Source organism: Arctopsyche grandis, chromosome 12, assembly GCF_051622035.1.
Source record: "Arctopsyche grandis isolate Sample6627 chromosome 12, ASM5162203v2, whole genome shotgun sequence".
Classification (NCBI taxonomy): domain Eukaryota; kingdom Metazoa; phylum Arthropoda; class Insecta; order Trichoptera; family Hydropsychidae; genus Arctopsyche; species Arctopsyche grandis.
This window is the reverse complement of record NC_135366.1, coordinates 23,195,702-23,213,226: the sequence shown is the minus strand read 5'-3', so window position 1 is coordinate 23,213,226 and position 17,525 is coordinate 23,195,702. Positions and strand designations below refer to the sequence as shown.

Below are 17,525 nucleotides of genomic sequence, written 5' to 3'. Positions count from 1 at the left end.
ATTGAAATGATAAATGTATGGCATTGTCAGAAACACTCAAAATCTAATAATCGAAATTTGATACTTATAACTTAATAATCTGTGAATTTTATAAGTCTACGAAACACTGGAATAAACAACTTTTTATTACAAGGTAAACTTGTTTTAATACATAGCTGTATTTAATATTTCATTAAAACCTTATTTTATATTATTAACAGAGAAAAATATATTTTGATTATATATGCATACTATTTTAGTCATTGAAAAATGAACCAACATTCTAAACTGATCTAGTGATAATATTTTATGTACATATATATATATATATATATATATATATATATATATATATATATATATTTTTTTTTTTTTTTTTTTTGAAATAAACGCAAAATTACTGATTTGTACTGATTAGTATCGGTCTTAAAATTTATTCAATCAAATGACGTTTCAACGTTTATAGTATTTTATATTATTTTGGACATTTATTAATGATTTTATATAATAACAACGCTATAATATATATATATATTTTTATCAATTTCAATACATATGGTTATTGTTGTTTGTTAAAAACATTCTGATGAAACCTACAAATATACATAGACATAGCTCGCTAGTAAAACACGTTTAAAATACTTTTCTTTTTAGTTAAGCAAAAAAAGTCTAAGACTTTTACATAGTATCACATAGTCAAGTATCACTGGTTTATTATTTTTTTTTTCATTATTATTTAATTAGAAATAATACTTTCAAACAGTAAAAATTACAAAAAGCTCAGTGATTGGAAAAACGTGTCAGCCCCTCCGCTCCGACGATGAAATATGAAAAGACACAATTTTACAAAATACACCGATTATGTTTCTTATTAAGTACGCAAACACCGTTTTATTAGAGGTTTGTATGAGAATTCTAATACTATACACAGAGCTATGAGAGAATCTTTGCTGTAGCATTCAACTATCCAATCATTATGCAAATATGTGATTTATGAAAATAATTTTTGTATACATAGATCTCTCCCCGAATCCCCCCAATATATAATATATGATGAAAAAATATATAAATCGACATACATATTATAATATGATTTGTGCCATAATATATTTAAGACACATATATGCCGTAATAATTTACGAAATATGCGAAGCGTTCCGTTTATAGTTCTCATACTGTGTATGAGGAGTTTTGTATTTGACTTTTTGAATGTTCAAACAACGAAAAATAAGTATATATTTTTAATTTTATAATATTAAAAATCACCAACAGAAACACGATGAAAATTTCAATAAAAATTACACCGATAAAATTTTAATATTATTAAAGATTTTTTTTTTTGAATATACACATAAGTTTAAAATAGAAAGAAAAAAAATTGATTATTTTTCCTATTTATTTACAAAAGATACCTTGTTGTTTAATCATTTAATGTGAAATCCATAAAATCTATAAGAATTCGTAAAATTTATGCCTCTATGTAAGGTATTTTATTATAATATACGATAATATGAAAGGGGGGGGAAAAACATCTATTAAAAATGTTATATACAATTAATGTCTAAGTAATATTTAAAATTTTAATCAAAATATTAAAACTCACAATGTTTGATTGTCGATAATGTAAGAAATAAAGTGAAGATCGTGTAACGTAATAAATACAATAATTCAGTCACAGTCATCAAGTACCACTTTTTAATACGTAATGTGAAAACTACATATCATGCTTAAAATGAAATATTAATTAAATACATTTATATAAGAATAAATAGATACCTTACATATCTTAAAATAGAATATTTCAATTGATTATACGATGAATTTTAATACTAAAAAATAATTATACGTATTAATGAATGATACAAGAGTTGTTTTTTTTTTGTTTTGAAGAGAATGTAAAAATAACACGAAACAATGGAATGAAAAAAAAAAAATAATGAATTTAAGTAGAATGTAAAATATGTATTGCCTCTTTCAATTGCTTTGGAAATGGCGTGCGTACTAATTAGTAATATATTACAAGTATTATTATTATATATTTACAATTATAATAATGCAAAATAATTTATACATGGTAATGAATAAATTGTATTTCATTTATTGAACTAAATATCATATATTGCATCGAAAAATTGTTGCTCTCGTGTACTTAATTGCGGAATTTACATATATATATATATTGAGAAATTTCAAAGCGTACAAAAAAACAAATAAAAAATAACAATACAGATCATTTTAAAGGAAATAAAAAAAATTCCAATAAATAAATAAATGCACGATTAAAGGAACGATTTAAAAGCGAGGAATCATTGCACAACACAAGGATTAAACCAGAAAGCGTTGGAATGGACAGATTATTTTGTTTATTATTATTGCTTCATTTAGAAATATTCGATTCATGAAAAATTCGAATGGAAATTTTTATTGCTAAAATCAATTGATTGCTTCTTAAAAGTAACGTTCGAGGACTAGAAAAAAAGTCATAATATAAAATTGAGATTAAATGCAATATTCGATTGGAAAAAGAAATGCAATGTAGAGACGAAGCATTAACCGAATAATAGTGACAAAATTAATATAAAATAAATGCATTTCGACACTCATTCCGTTGTAATATTTATTTATTTACTCATTCAGTCTAAGCTGCAATGTTTATTAGTGAGTAGAATGAGCGTAAAATAATTTCGATGTATAAAAAAACGTTCTACATGATAAGTACGATAAATTTAAGATTCAAAAACATACTTTAATACATTAAAAACAAACAATAATAATAATATAAAATGCATACATCAGATTTAGCACAACGATACGTACGCAAAGTAAAACAATTACAATCATACAAACACATACGTATCGCTTTACACTTTAGTTTTGATAAAATCGCTAAAGAAAGCTTTAAACGACGACCGTCAGAAAAATATTATCTCCTCCTCTTTCTGATTGGACTGTCCGGTGTCTTCGATCTTTTGATCGGACTTTTGGCTGTTGCTCTGAGACGGATCCTTCGACTGACCGTTATTCGTCGGTGAAAACGTCTGAGGATTGACGGGCGAGTCGGGACTCCTCACGCGGAAGCGTTCCGGCAACTTCGGGTAAGTATTAGTACTGAAAACATTAAAATAAACAATTATTATACTACCACGGTGTTACAAAGTTAGCATGAAAAGCTTTAAATACCGAGTAGCTTTGTTATTAGCGTTCTGCGGCGAAGTTGGCGGGAGAGTTGCTCCGAATCCCATCATGGCTGGTGAACTGCCAGTTCGGCTGTGAGAAGTCACCGGTGAAGCCTGAAACATTTATCATTAGACAGAAATCCTTCACTTTGATTCTACTATGCTGTACAATAATGCTTCCCAAATTAAACATCACCAACGACGTCACAAATACATAAAGACAGTCCTATACCATCTTCAAATCCTTTGAAGATTACGATTTGGGAAACACTGCTGTACAAAAAAGTCGTCAGATATACGCACATCATTATCGACCAGTCGCTGATATCCTTGAGCGACCATATTATTGCTTCCACTGTATCTACGATCGTTGTTCGCTGACTGTACCGTGGAAATAGCTCCTTGACTCAGCCTCAACGGCAACAATTGGTTTCCGTGAACCACAGAATGACTGATGTTCGTGTGAGAGCTTGCAGCACCGGCGTTATTGTTCAAACCGGCGACGACATTTGATGCGGATCCTCTGGATGCCAATTTCAACGGCAGCTGTTGCTTTATAGGAAGATTCTGAGCCGTGACGATCTTCTGCTGATTCTGAGCGCTTATAAGATTTATAGGCAGTTGCTGCTTACCAGACGCATTTGAAGATTGACCTGAATAGACAAAAAATCAATATAGTGCAATGATAGAGCTATTGCACACCAGTAGAGAGGTTGTGGGTTCAAGTTCCGGCCAAATACGAGATCTTGTGGTTATTAAAACACATATCGACAGTCTCCTGTTAGAATTTTCCGATGTAATGTTATGTTTGAAAAGTTGTTAGTACTTACATATATATGTATGTATAAAAATAATCTAACCATGTGTCGCCTTGGGGTAATTCCTGTCATGGCACATATTATATTTTTATTTTTATTATACATCAATTAATCATGCACACTCGTCTAAAAGATTGCTCCAAAGCGACGAGTGTGCTAAACATATTAAGAATGGAATAAAGTACATGAAAATACAAGTAAAAATACTTAAGTAGAAGAAAAGAAAGAGAGAAAAATAAATAAACATGACATAAAAGTTCTTAAGTGATCAAACTAACTCAACTGTTCCAATCAGTCGCGATCTCTGTAAGCGAGGAAGTGGTGAAGCAAATGAGAGATGTGACAAATGTCAATGTCACCATCCAGTGAGTTTAAGAAATGGAGGCCACGAGGAATCGGAGAATTGAGATATGCCTCAGTTCTTGCCAGAGGAATATGAAATAGGGGACGATGGCGGGTCCAGATCAAACTCTCCGCCAGAATAGACTGACACGAGATAAAATCTCTAAATAAAGCAAACAAAAACTTGACGAGGGCAAAATTCCTTCTGTGTTCTAGAGAAGTATAGCCAACCATACCCATGACAAATCTTGAAGGAAATAAATCCCATATTGCTCCTTATAAAGAAGTCGGAGAAAGCGTCTTCGGATAAGTTCAAGTTTGTTGGATTGAGTTTTGGCTGAAGGACTCCAAATTATAGAGGCATACTCCATGATACTTCTCACCAGAGCATTGTAGAGCAGCCTCAAAACAATGGGATTATGGAAATGTCGGGAGTTGCGAAAAACGAACCCTAGCATCCTTGAAGCAGAGCAACACACACAGAATCAATGTGATTGGAGAACCTTAGATCACTCTGAAAATCAACTCCAAAATCAACAGTAGAATCAACCCAGTTCAAAAGAGAGTAACCAGCAAGATAAGGAAAGGCACGATCGAGGATATATCTAGAGTAACACATTGCCTTACATTTGGAGACATTAAGAGGCAAACGGTTATATAGCGCTTTAAATCATCCGCATATATATATATATATATATATATATATATATATATATATATATATATATATATATATATATATATATATATATATATATATATATATATATATATATATATATAATGTATGTATGTAATAAAAATAACATAGGTATGCGAGGCATTCACAATATTGTACGCGGATTAGACAAATAGTGTTTATTACACGTCCTTACGTCAGGTCTGCCAAAGGACAAGTGCCTCATATACAATTAGCTAATTCCCAAACACACTGCATACATACATATATATGTAATATTAAAACATACTTTTCCATTTGGAATCTTTTCTTTTGTGCGTATCTGTTGGTGATGATTCACTCAGTGGAGATGAAACGACGCTTCCCGATGCTAGCGGTTCATCTTGTATTCCGCCTGCTAGTATAAAAAGTATTAGTAATATGATTTAAAAGCGTTTCATATATGTATTGTTTTGATGTTGTGTTATTACCTTTATCGCCTGGATCAGGAAGTAGACCTTTGGCAGAGAGGGCTTCCAATCTACGGTAGAGCCGCTCTCTTTGTTGTGCCACGTCGAATTGTTGCTCTTGTAGTGTACGTTGCAAGCGAGCGAGTTGTTCTGCTTTTTCGCAAAGTGCTCGCGATTCCTGTTCGCGCCATGTGGCCCACGCCGTCTTCTCGGCGGATAGTTTATCCTAATAATTTAACAATAATACATTAGTGATTGTGTTTATTTATATTATACGTACAATAAATGATGGAAGAATGAAGCACTTGTAAGTTTCGAAGTTCTTCGAGCTGTTGATTGTGTTTATATAGAGGTTTATTGCCTTCTCCGCTTTGTTTACATGCAGAAAGTTGAGCTTCCAAACTGAAAATAACATTTGTATTAGTTTTACTGATTATAAATTAATAATATAAACATTTTAACATTCATTATATAACCTACGAGTGAAGTAAAAATATATATGAGAAAAAATGAGAGCATATAATGCAAATTTTATAAGGTATAGTGTGAAAAAGATAAAGTTATAGGCGTTTAAACAATTAAAATCTGACAAAAAGAGTGGGTGGCGAAAAGTCAAAGTACTGGCCACTATATGTCATCGTCTGCAAAATTTTTGCATTCTTAAACGTGATTATTACGATTATTTTTCACCATCGACCTATTGAAAGCGATTTAAATTTATATCGGTGACCAAACCACGCGATATGGCAAAGTTTCAAACCAATCGGAAGAATGTAGGAATATTACCTGAACCATTAGCGAAGTGAAACATAGAAAAGCCTTGTAAAAAATAATGATTTTTTGATTGGTGGCTATTTTGTTACAACACATTCTCATTTTTGAAGCTTTAAAGACTTTTGAAATATGTAAAAATGTCCGAGTTTTTACTTTACATACTAATGTCTTTGAGTTTTGCGTCTTAACATCATCAATAAGAGCGATCGTGATATTCCGCTGATGGCGTAAAGCAGATAATAAGTTAAAATTTCGTACAAAAAACCCAAATTTGCATAAAATTCCAAAATGCAAAGGTGTTTGAACATCTAAACAATTTACACTAATATAAGTACATAAGTGATCTAGACTAAATTATTGAAACGAGCATCCTCAAGTCAAATTAAAAGTAAGTACGGGAAGAATTTCTTTTTGACTATAATTAATTACAGCTGATATAAAAAATAAATAAATTAACCTATGAATGGTAGTCAACTGTTGCCAAATGATGCACATCAGAGTGTAAACATAATGCGACAATCTAACAGCGGCGATTTGCTGCTCTCTGCCTAAAGTCAACAGCGGCGGCAGATCAGTCAATCCTTCAGGAGGAACAGTTCCGTGAGATGGCTGAGGAGGTTCGAGGGGAAACATCGTAGGTGGCCAACAGAATTCGCCCTTTTGCAACTGCATACGGAACTCTTCGTCGAACAGAAGCGGCAGCTGCTGAGAATTTGGGATTTCCGATTGAGCATCCGTTGCTTCTGGGATAGTATCGGGGACGGCGGGAGCGTGAGCGGGATCTCCGTCAGTTTGATCAGGCTTTTTGGCTATATAAAATAAAAAAGACACATAAATCTAAACTCGATACATCAAAATGAAATTTTATATGTCGAAGAATTACCCTTTCCATGTTGAGTATCAAAGCCGCCGAAGGTTTCCGCTCGTCTCGGCAAAGTTGGTGATATGTAAGTGCAGCTCTGTCGTTCCCCAGCCGAGCTGATGCTTCTACTGAGGTTCGTTCCCGATGCGTATAGAGAGCTTGCCAGTATTGATACTTCCTGTGTGATGTTAAATTCTAATTTATACACGTACTCGATTGAAAGCATGGTCAATATGATTGTACCGGTGTACGAACTTTGATAGCTTGGCAGACTTCGCTCCAGACAGAGTGGGTGTCTGTATGTTCTCCGACCAATCGACCATAGTCTGGATTTGGAGGAAGGGGAGGATTCATGCCGGTAGCCGCTAACAATCTCAACTGCAACCCCATTTTTTCTTCTAATAATAAGGCGTATTCCAAGTCTTTCTCCCGGAGTAATCCTAAATTGGACAAATGTGATTTCTTAGTTGCATGTTTTTAATTTATAATTAAATGTTAGGAAAGTAATGCAAATTTCATTCACTATATAATAAATAGAAATAGCTAAAAATAACCGAAAAACACTGTAATAATATAACCATGCTTTAAAAATATGTATGATGTAAGTTTTGGATAATTATACATACAATTCAAATTTTTTTTTGAATATGTGAAAATTCATTTTTATAAATATGATTCATATTATGCATACTATAATTTAATTAAAAAAAAATCATGCAAAATTATGTTTCATAATCTAGAGAAAATTAAAAATTTATTATTAATGGTAAATATTATGAAGAATTGACGCTGTTGCGATGATACTTATATCAATAAAAATCAATTAATGAATATGATAAATGGGTGACGAAGTATGAAGTGTTTAACCCTTTAAATGATCGACGTTTTGCCAACAAGTCCATGGGCCTGAAAAACGCCGATAGGCGTTGTATTTTGAGCATGTACAAAGTAAACAAGAATACTAACTACCACTAAGCCTTTCCAGGTAGCATTGAAAAAAATGCATTGAACACGAGTCGTGTAAAACGTGTCATTCACTTGTCAATGTTTATAAAGACTGGTTTACAGCGGAATTTCTGAATTTATAACCATAGCAGAATTTCTCGATGGAAATCCATAACTGCTGAGTATTTTAGATTGTGGCTTGGAATTTAGATTGTGCTCATTACATTTTACCAACAATGAAGAAGATGGAACTAGTTTTGGAAAAATACATTCATTAATAGACTTCGTTTGTTTATTTTATATTGTTGCAAGATATATTAGAGTCTAAACACACCTTGACAAAACTCGAAATCCTCGGCGGTAGTTATTTAGAGTTTGTTTGGATTAGCTACAATTTTTATACCAATTTTTATTTCTATTGGATTTCGAAATAATTCTAGTTGGAAATGTTGGAGAAATTTTCAGCGTGGCGGGCTTTCCACAGAAAAGACGTCAGCACTCAAAGGGTTAAAATGAGCAAATTTAAATTCTATAATTTATTTCAATAAATAAAAATAATACACTACAATATAAACTACTGATAGGAAGACAAACTGTGCTATCATCCATCCGGTGTATGATAACACTTAAGTAAAACGCATATGTTGTCCTTTTCACCCCATTTCGACCAATGGCATTTCGCGCGAAGTGTTCTACTGTCTGCACGCAATGCTATTGGTCGAGAGGCGGTGAGGGAGACGGCAAGTACGTTTTATCTAAGTGCTATCCTACACCGAATGCACTATAATCTCAAATATTAAAAACAAACTATCGTATTAGGTAATATAATCATACCTTCCAATTCCGTATTCGTTCTTTGATCTCCATAAAGGAAACAAAATATAAAACTAAGTTTTATGGCAATTTTAAAAGTACATATTTAGATACTTATAAATGTGATTTACGATAATATTACTAACAAAAGTGCATTTCCTTTACAAATACATAAAATAATACATTGAAAACATAAGCGTATTCAAACGGGGAATTTTAAACTATTAGAATATCAACAAACTAACAATTTGACATAATTTAAACCTATGAAGGAGTGTATGTATGATTAGTAGCGCTAGTAAGACTAACGTTAACCTCGGATAATCACATAAATCTATAATTATATATATCATTATAACGTATATATTTACACATTATGACAAACGGAATCATATACTCACTGGTGATCTGTCGGATGTTTTTCTGTTTGACTTCCAACATGTTTTGTTTATCGTCGGCGCTCAACGAAAGAGTGTCTTCTTCTTCAGGACAATTTTGAACGGCAGATCTGAAACACAACATTACAGTATTCGGAATTTTATATATGAAAATATGCACTGAAATATGCCGCATACCTTATAGCTTGGATCCATTGTACTTTATCTTTGGGTTTGTGCACTTTCAATTCAAACATCTCGGGATCCGCAGGGTTGCTCGATATCAAATATATACCACGACTTTCAGCTCCAGCCTTTTCTCTGACTAGTAATTTTTGCAGAGAAACAACACCCGTCTGAAAATGTATTTAGTTTTAAAATTGTAATATATATGTATATGTAGTGTCCGTGTTGACATTTAATGTAAAGTTTTTGTTCATAATTTTATTTTTATTTTCAATTGAACACATACACTTGCCTTTACAGATCGCTATACAATAATACAATTAATAAAAGTACTGTAACGTGGGAACAATGGAGACCCCCAAATTGGCCTAGCGGAATTCTAAGTGGTCGGTAGAATTCCTTAAGCCCTAAGACCGTGAGACTCACTTAACCCTTTGGCTGCTACGAGGTTTTTCAATGTCCTAGCGAAAAATGCTAACATTTGTAATTATTTTGAAAAAAAAATAAATATAATATTTTTTTTTACATACTTACTTCGCCGAACGCTCGTAATTTTTATAATACTTTATATACATTTTTAAGAAGCAGTGCTCTCTCTTTCTGTCTTGCTTTTACATGCGTGCGTGCGAAAGAGATACCTACATATATACACTAAATAAGTTTTGACGATTGTTTTCCGACGCTCTATTTTTTTCAACAATCTATTTTTAGACATCGATGAATCCTTACAACATGCGAAATATTCGAAACAGGTAGCGGTCTTTCTCTCTTTCTTTCTTGGTTTTAATTGTGTACGTGTGAGCGAGACACACAAGGATGCGAAGTTTCTAATAATCAAATAATTTTTCAACATGTATCATAAACATTTTGTATGCATTTCAGTTGCATTTGATTGATTGCACGAATTCGTGACGTCTCGTGACCTATATAATTGAAAGCGGATTTCTAATGTTTTTTGCCATTTATTTTAACTGTGCAAAATGATATCGGACAGTGAAAGTGATGAAAGCGAAATAATAGCTCCTCGCCGAGGAACTCGACAAATCAGCAGCTCTACTGATTCTGAAAATTAATTTATCGACAATAATCAATTCACAAGTAATAACTCCTTATATGACATTGACAACGAACCCGAAATTTACTTTGATGATGAACCCGAAATTGAAGAGCTTTTATTTAAAAAATTGATAAATATTTATAAAGCATGATTGAAAAATAAATATAAATACGTATATAAAAAAAATGTTTCGTGCCACTGATGCGCTGGCGACTCAAAGAAAGTATTGAAATACGACAATTAATGACGACAACAACGATCGTCGTAGCAATCTTCGCCTATTTCAAAACAACGATTTATCGTTGTTGTAGCAGTCAAAGGGTTAAAACTGTACGTGCCCAGACAATGGAGAAACAAACGGATCGGGGAAGCTATAGTGAGTGACCTTCCCTTTTTAAGAAGGCACTTAGGTCATATCAGATCATTCTGGAACGAGCGCTGGCTGCGCATGGACCTCCTGAATCAGTCAATAAATGCTGTGAAGCGATTTTGGTCTTTCATTTGGATCCTCCATCGACCCCTACGCAACAGTGCTTTTATACAATGCGAATTCATACAAACATCATCTGCGGTGCCATCGACGCTGAATAACTTGAGATTTGCAAGAGAGATTGGAAAGTTAATATCAATTTACAAGAACCGTTTCAAGAAAATCAGAAAAATTGGCAAACTCTGAAAGGAAACGATCGACCTGGAGTTACAAACCAAGGTCTGGCTAGTAGCGGGACTCGAACCCGTGACCACACTGTTCGAAACATAATATGCTAATCACTAGTCCATGCTGCTGGTAAATATTTAATATATATATATATAAAAAATATTTTAAAATTACCTTATTGTCTGGTGTGAAGAAGGAATATTTATTATTGTTTTCTTGTAAGAAAAATAAACAGTCCGATAAAACTATCACTAACACCATCTGCATCTTACTCCTACCCTGCATCAAAGTTGCTAAACCTTCAAATCTAAAACATTTCAAATACATTTTCATGAAATTTGCACACAAATAATTTTATTTTTAAACAATACTAAAAATAAAATTCACACTAACCGAAGACTTCTATTACCCTGAAGGATATCTGATTTTTTAAATTTCAAACCTCTATGCACGGTATATGATTTAGCATCTATTCTATTGTATATTTCAAGCTTCCTATCTTCCTTTTCTTTTTCGGCCACTTGTCCATCAACGGATACAAGAATTTCCTTTGAAAAAAAAATTGTCATTTAAACGATTCAAAAAAACACGAGAAATCTTTTATAAAATCATCTTACTTTAACAAGAGCCATAGCTTTATGTAGACGCTCTTGCTCCGGTTTATCATCTCGTGCAGCTTTGATCAGCGGTTCGATCAACAACGGATACTTAGTGAGCCTTTGAGCTACGAACAACACGCACTCGGGTACACCTTTCTTACGCAGCAATGGATTTGTTTGACAACGTCGTACGAACTGCGGAATACGAGGCTCTCTGGCAGCGCAGTCTTTGTACATATCCACAGCATCACGATGACGACTACAAAACTCGCCTAAATAAATATAAAAAAAAATTAAAACCTCAACTAACGATCTAACGAAATTCAAAATGTTATGGAAAGTGAAGTACCGTATGCACTTTTCAACCGTTCAGCATTAGTGCCGGAAAACTGATCTAAGAGTATGTCGGAGATGGAGATAACTGCTGGTCGTTCTCGTTGACGTGATCTCAATCGGCCGAGGAAAGCGGCATGCAATTGCCATAGTTCGTTCAGTCTTGGAAACATTCTGTCGATTCCGGTGCCGAGACGGAAATGCCTTTGTAAACCATCGGCGAACATCTGCATACAAAAAATAAATCGACGAGTCAAATCAATGAAATAAAAACCGATCATATATATAATATCGCTATTCTGTGTGTCTGTGTTAGATAACGCTCGCCGCACTACATATAATAGTCGTTTCGATTCGACATACACATCTAAAACACTGCCAACAAAACGTACAAATCTAATAACAGAAGAAAAAAAAACTTCTATATATACTGTTTGCTACCAATATTTCTTCTAGGCTAATAGATAAATTTAATTAATTAATTTTTCTATTGGTGTTTTATATTGTATACTAGTATTTTTATCCGGCTTCGCTCGGTATTTGTAATATAAACCGCTTAAATATGGCCAATCTAATAGTAAACATTTTATTAAATTTATTTGAATATTCATTAAATTAAACGTCATGGATTCTACGACAGAGAAATGTTATATTAACAGAAGTGACTTTAGGCGTCATTTTGTTGTCAAGTGACGATTGTCCACAGACAATCCTAAATAATTTTAGCATCAGTCGTATTTGATGCTTGGTGCTCGACGTATGTCCAAATAAATTTAATAAAAAAACAAATGAATACTTACTATTAGATTCGCCATGTTTACGCTGTTTATATTACAAATACTGAGCGAAGCCGGGTAAAACAACTAGTGTATAATAAAAATAAAATATGCCAACACCCATGCAATGATATTTCATCGGGTACAACACTAGTATAATATAATATTGTTACGTACACCGCGGAGTAAGTGCAATCGGATTAGGCCGAGTAGCATCCCAGAGACGGTGTGACCGTTATAATTGGTTTCAAGGATTATCTCCAGACTAAGTGCAAGTAGGCTAAACAATGGCCACCGAATTGGCCGCTATTGGTCCCTTCTCAGAAGTGACCGATAGCGTGGGACTGAGTGTCGTGGGAATACATATCTGGGTACATGCCTAAACAATAGGGAAGTAACCGGACGTCGAAGATGCCCTGAGCGACCTATCCGTTATAAGGCAGTACTTAGGCGATATCAAGACATTATGGACGGAGCACTGTCAGTGTGTGTATCTCCTTAATCACCAATAAATGCTGTGAAACGACTTTGGCCTTTTACTTGGATCCTCCACCCACCCCTACGCAACAATATGTATATAATTGAAGCGGAAAAAATTATGATATTAGATTAAATTTACTTTTTGCATGACTCTCAATGTGAGACAGTGATGTTTTTCAGTCATAATAAATTCGTAGATGTGTTCTTGACGCTTCACTTCCTTGTCGCGTAGACTCTTCGTCAACTCTTTGGATACGCTCGGACTCCACGAATCCGGCTCATCTAAACCTAATCCCAATAGCGGATCAGCACCTAGATCGGCTGCTGTCAGTTGAGCTTCTGACCATTCGGCACCAGTAGAATAAGCATCATCAGATACACTAAAAACACAATATAATAACTAATATACTGAATAAAAACATAAGGCACACTAAAGAAGAATTGCTTACTTGCTGCCTTCGTGCTTGAGATGTTCTCCATCTTTCTCGTCGTTTAAGATTTGACCGCTGCTGGAAAAGAGGGCCAGTTTTATGTACAAATTCAAATTTGAGACGTGTTCAACGATCACGCTCTCGCTCTCACAACAAGCAGCCGGCTTGTAATAAATGCGCACTCTCACATACATTCAAAGAAAGATTGCATTTTTTTTTATTTTATTTTATTAAATAATACATATATATGTATATAGAAAAATACAGAAGAGATATTTGATTGAAAATGTGTGAAATCACTCAACATTTTTAAACGAATGAAATAAGAAGTGAACGTAAATACATATCTACTGCAATGAAGGCTTTTTAAAATCACACAAATCTGCAATGAGTGAATCAAATGACGACTAAATTTGCCTCTAAACCTCAATACGAATCGGCTGCTATCGGTTACGTTAAAAACCCGGAAAGGAGTTTGTAGCATTGATATAAAAGTAGGTTTCGAGGCAAAATAGTCTTATTGTGACATGCTCCAATTTCTTATATGTAATATAATTCATTAAACAGATATAGAAATTACTAATCATAACTAGACTAATTAAGAGATATAATATATGCACATAGAAATGTATCCATATGCATATATTCGTTTAGTAGAATAAATTTATATTTGTATATGTAATATATACTGAAAGAAAATCAACTTCACATTGAAAAATTTAATTAAAATAAAATATCAACTGCTACGAAAACAATTAAAGAAAATCTTTTGGAAATATATCGTATGGTAAATATATCACAAAGAATATATTTCCAACGTGATCATTATTCAAATACAATAATTACATGAAAGAATAAATAAATGATACATGATAAGAGAGTAGAAATTACACATGGATATACAGATGTGCTGAAATAAAAAAACGAAATTTGCACATTTAAAATGAAATTATCCGCATTCAAAACTGGTGGTTGCTATCCTGCAAGATAAAAATTAATATGTATAATAATAATAATAAAACACGAAGAGAAAACGTATAAAAGACAAAAATTCGAACAGAACATAATCACAAAAATAACAATTCACTTAACACAATAGTATAATAAAATAGAATAAAAAAAATCAATATAAATACTTGTATTATTTTAATAATTTCCCTACATCAAATTTATGTGTGTATGTCTATACAAAATATTTTGGGTAATTTTTATCAGTAATGCGTAGTAGACTCAAAGTTGTCTCAAAGCTTAATTTTTTATTAACTTTTTTTTTTAAATAATCCTAACACATTTTCACCAGTAAATATTCGCACACTATACACTCCATCACTACATTCGAGCTCCATATATAATATGTTGTGGTTTAGGAAAGAAATTTTAATGGTTATTTAGGATTAAATGTTCTTTTATATAATTAATTTCTGCACATAACACATGCCGTTTATGTTTATACTTATCGTTAATTTTTTATACAATTCTTTAATTATTTACATACCCATTGTTCTTTTAAATTATTTGAACTTTTCATTTATCGTAATATATTAGAAGATTATTACACATTAAAATCCACACAAATATTTCAAAAGAACAATAATCGGTACAAAGTTTAATAGTCGAAAGACTTACTAAAATATTTTATTTAATTGCATTATTTTATTGTAATATTAACAAATTAATAAACAAAGTATAATAAGCGTAAAATAAAATCAAGAAGAGTGACAATAGTTTAAGGTGCAAAATGATCAAATTTAATAATTTTTTTTTAAACACCACAAACAGTTCAAGAAAAAAATGCAATGAATATGATAAACAAGCCATGACCAAGGAACAAGAAAAGCTTCAAGTTTATATCATAAAATCAAAAAAATACAGATTTATAAATAAAATTGCAAGTGAACATTCAATTACATAGTTAAAAAAAATATATAAAATGGCAACCATATGCATTAGATTTTCTTATACAATATATTATACTTATAAAAAAAAAGAGCCACAGTATAATTTCGTTCAAATTAACAGCTCAAATTTTGTCTAATAAACATAATCTAAGAACACCAATAACAATTACTTTTGACTCGTAATAATAATGACGATACAATGAATGTTTAGTGAAATCAATCAAAATAACAAAATCCAAGCCATATCGAATATAAGCGATGATTTATGGAGAGAAAAAAGAGTAAAAGATATAATGTATTTTATTTAGAGGACAGTTTTTTTTTTTTAATATTACTAGATCAGTTTTGTATGAGATGTATCTGTTTATCAATCCTAATATAATATATAACATACGATAGCTTCAAATATCTTTCAAGCGGTAAGGAGAGAAAAGAGTGTGTGTTCGTCATCGATAGAATAGAATAGAGTTCAAAGTTTTACTGCACTTGTATTGTCTAGTGATGAAAAACATAGCAAACAATCAACAACCCAGTACTGAAAGTGAATAGTGTGAATATGTAATGTGTACACAAAGGACATGTTGCTTTGAGACACATTGTATTGTTGTCATTTTGTCACTTACTGTACTCCGAGCTTTGTGGCCACACGCCGCCACGGAGAATAGCATCCAGTCAACTTCTTGCTGCTGCATTATGAGTGGAAAGGCGAAGTGAACGTTCGGTTAATAATGGTATAATCGGTTGAGAGGGCAAAATAGAAATAGGAAAACGGATGTAACAGGCGAAAGCTTCACAATATACATATATAATATATATATAGTGTCATAAATATGTATATAACACAAACACCGACACATAGAAGTAATCCGGAGCATTTTTTCCACAATATCAAATTTACTATTCAATTACAACAACAAAACTCAAAATTTTGAACTTGATGCAATTTTAGTATAATTAAAGCTCATAGACTACTTGTATGTATGTTCAAAATCATATACGTTCAAGCTGGTAAAAAAGTGAACTTACTGTTTTTTAAATCTACAATAAAATCCAAATAGTCAAGGTTAATCAATATAAAATAAATTTTACCAGCTTATAAAAGTGTGAAAAAAAAAGTATTTATATAATAAATAAGTAACCTTTCAATTTATTTCATGTTAAAATAAAAGCAGCCCACATTAGCAATAAAATCAGTGGCGTGCAGAGGGGGGCAACGGTACAACGGCCCCGGGCATCCGATTTGGGGGATCAAATCAAAGAATGAAATAAAAGTATGGATTTTCAGATTTATGTTTGCATATATATATAAACCAAAAAGACATTTCAATAAAAATAAACTTTCGCCGAGAATTCAGTTTTATTCCCCTAATTGCTACATCTTAAGAAAAATCTATTAAATTTGCACTTTTATTTTAATATAATATGTATATAAACTTTTGGATACTGATTTTCAAGCTATTCCGAAAGTTTTTGTACAGCATACAATTGAAGAGTTGGCTCCGGGCATCACTAACCCACTGCACGCCACTGAATAAAATAAAAATTCATATCCTATTACAATGTATAAACATTTTCAAAATGTCTAGAAAAAATCAACATCAGTTAAAAATAAACCTTATAATCAAAATAATATTAACGGGAAATAGTCTACGGTAGAAAAAATCAAATTGTAGTGTGGTCGCTATATGTAGATAAAGTAGAGACAGAAAACTAATTTATATAAAAATATACGCTTGAATTAATATAATATATATAAAATATATATACATATATATATATATATATTTACAGGAATAAAATGGTTTATTTTCTAAGCAAGCAGGATTCAGTTCACAAGAATGGATATAAGAGTTGATTTGGCTAAGAGGCTGTACCCGAATGCGCAATTTAATA

The 17,525-nt window shown here is 32.2% G+C and overlaps 1 protein-coding gene across 2 annotated transcripts in view; it reads right to left on the bottom strand.

Moving 5' to 3' along the window:
* Positions 1 to 1,865: 1,865 nt before the first annotated feature.
* The window catches only part of cyst (rho guanine nucleotide exchange factor 18 cysts), an 81,578-nt gene continuing 65,918 nt past the window's right edge, over positions 1,866 to 17,525 (bottom strand). The window contains exons 13-29 of one of the 2 annotated variants that reach the window (XM_077441921.1): positions 13,753 to 13,809; positions 13,443 to 13,683; positions 12,064 to 12,274; positions 11,733 to 11,986; positions 11,509 to 11,663; positions 11,290 to 11,422; positions 9,413 to 9,570; positions 9,239 to 9,345; positions 7,335 to 7,519; positions 7,101 to 7,257; positions 6,675 to 7,026; positions 5,749 to 5,845; positions 5,465 to 5,669; positions 5,284 to 5,388; positions 3,459 to 3,808; positions 3,160 to 3,269; positions 1,866 to 3,087 (exon numbers count right to left, since the gene is read on the bottom strand). In XM_077441921.1, coding sequence (XP_077298047.1) covers positions 2,892 to 3,087; positions 3,160 to 3,269; positions 3,459 to 3,808; positions 5,284 to 5,388; positions 5,465 to 5,669; positions 5,749 to 5,845; positions 6,675 to 7,026; positions 7,101 to 7,257; positions 7,335 to 7,519; positions 9,239 to 9,345; positions 9,413 to 9,570; positions 11,290 to 11,422; positions 11,509 to 11,663; positions 11,733 to 11,986; positions 12,064 to 12,274; positions 13,443 to 13,683; positions 13,753 to 13,809 — 3,073 coding nt within the window. In that variant the 3' untranslated portion in view covers positions 1,866 to 2,891. Of the gene's footprint in view, positions 3,088 to 3,159; positions 3,270 to 3,458; positions 3,809 to 5,283; positions 5,392 to 5,464; positions 5,670 to 5,748; positions 5,846 to 6,674; positions 7,027 to 7,100; positions 7,258 to 7,334; positions 7,520 to 9,238; positions 9,346 to 9,412; positions 9,571 to 11,289; positions 11,423 to 11,508; positions 11,664 to 11,732; positions 11,987 to 12,063; positions 12,275 to 13,442; positions 13,684 to 13,752; positions 13,813 to 17,525 lie in introns of both variants that reach the window. The other variant, XM_077441920.1, reaches the window with a different exon arrangement.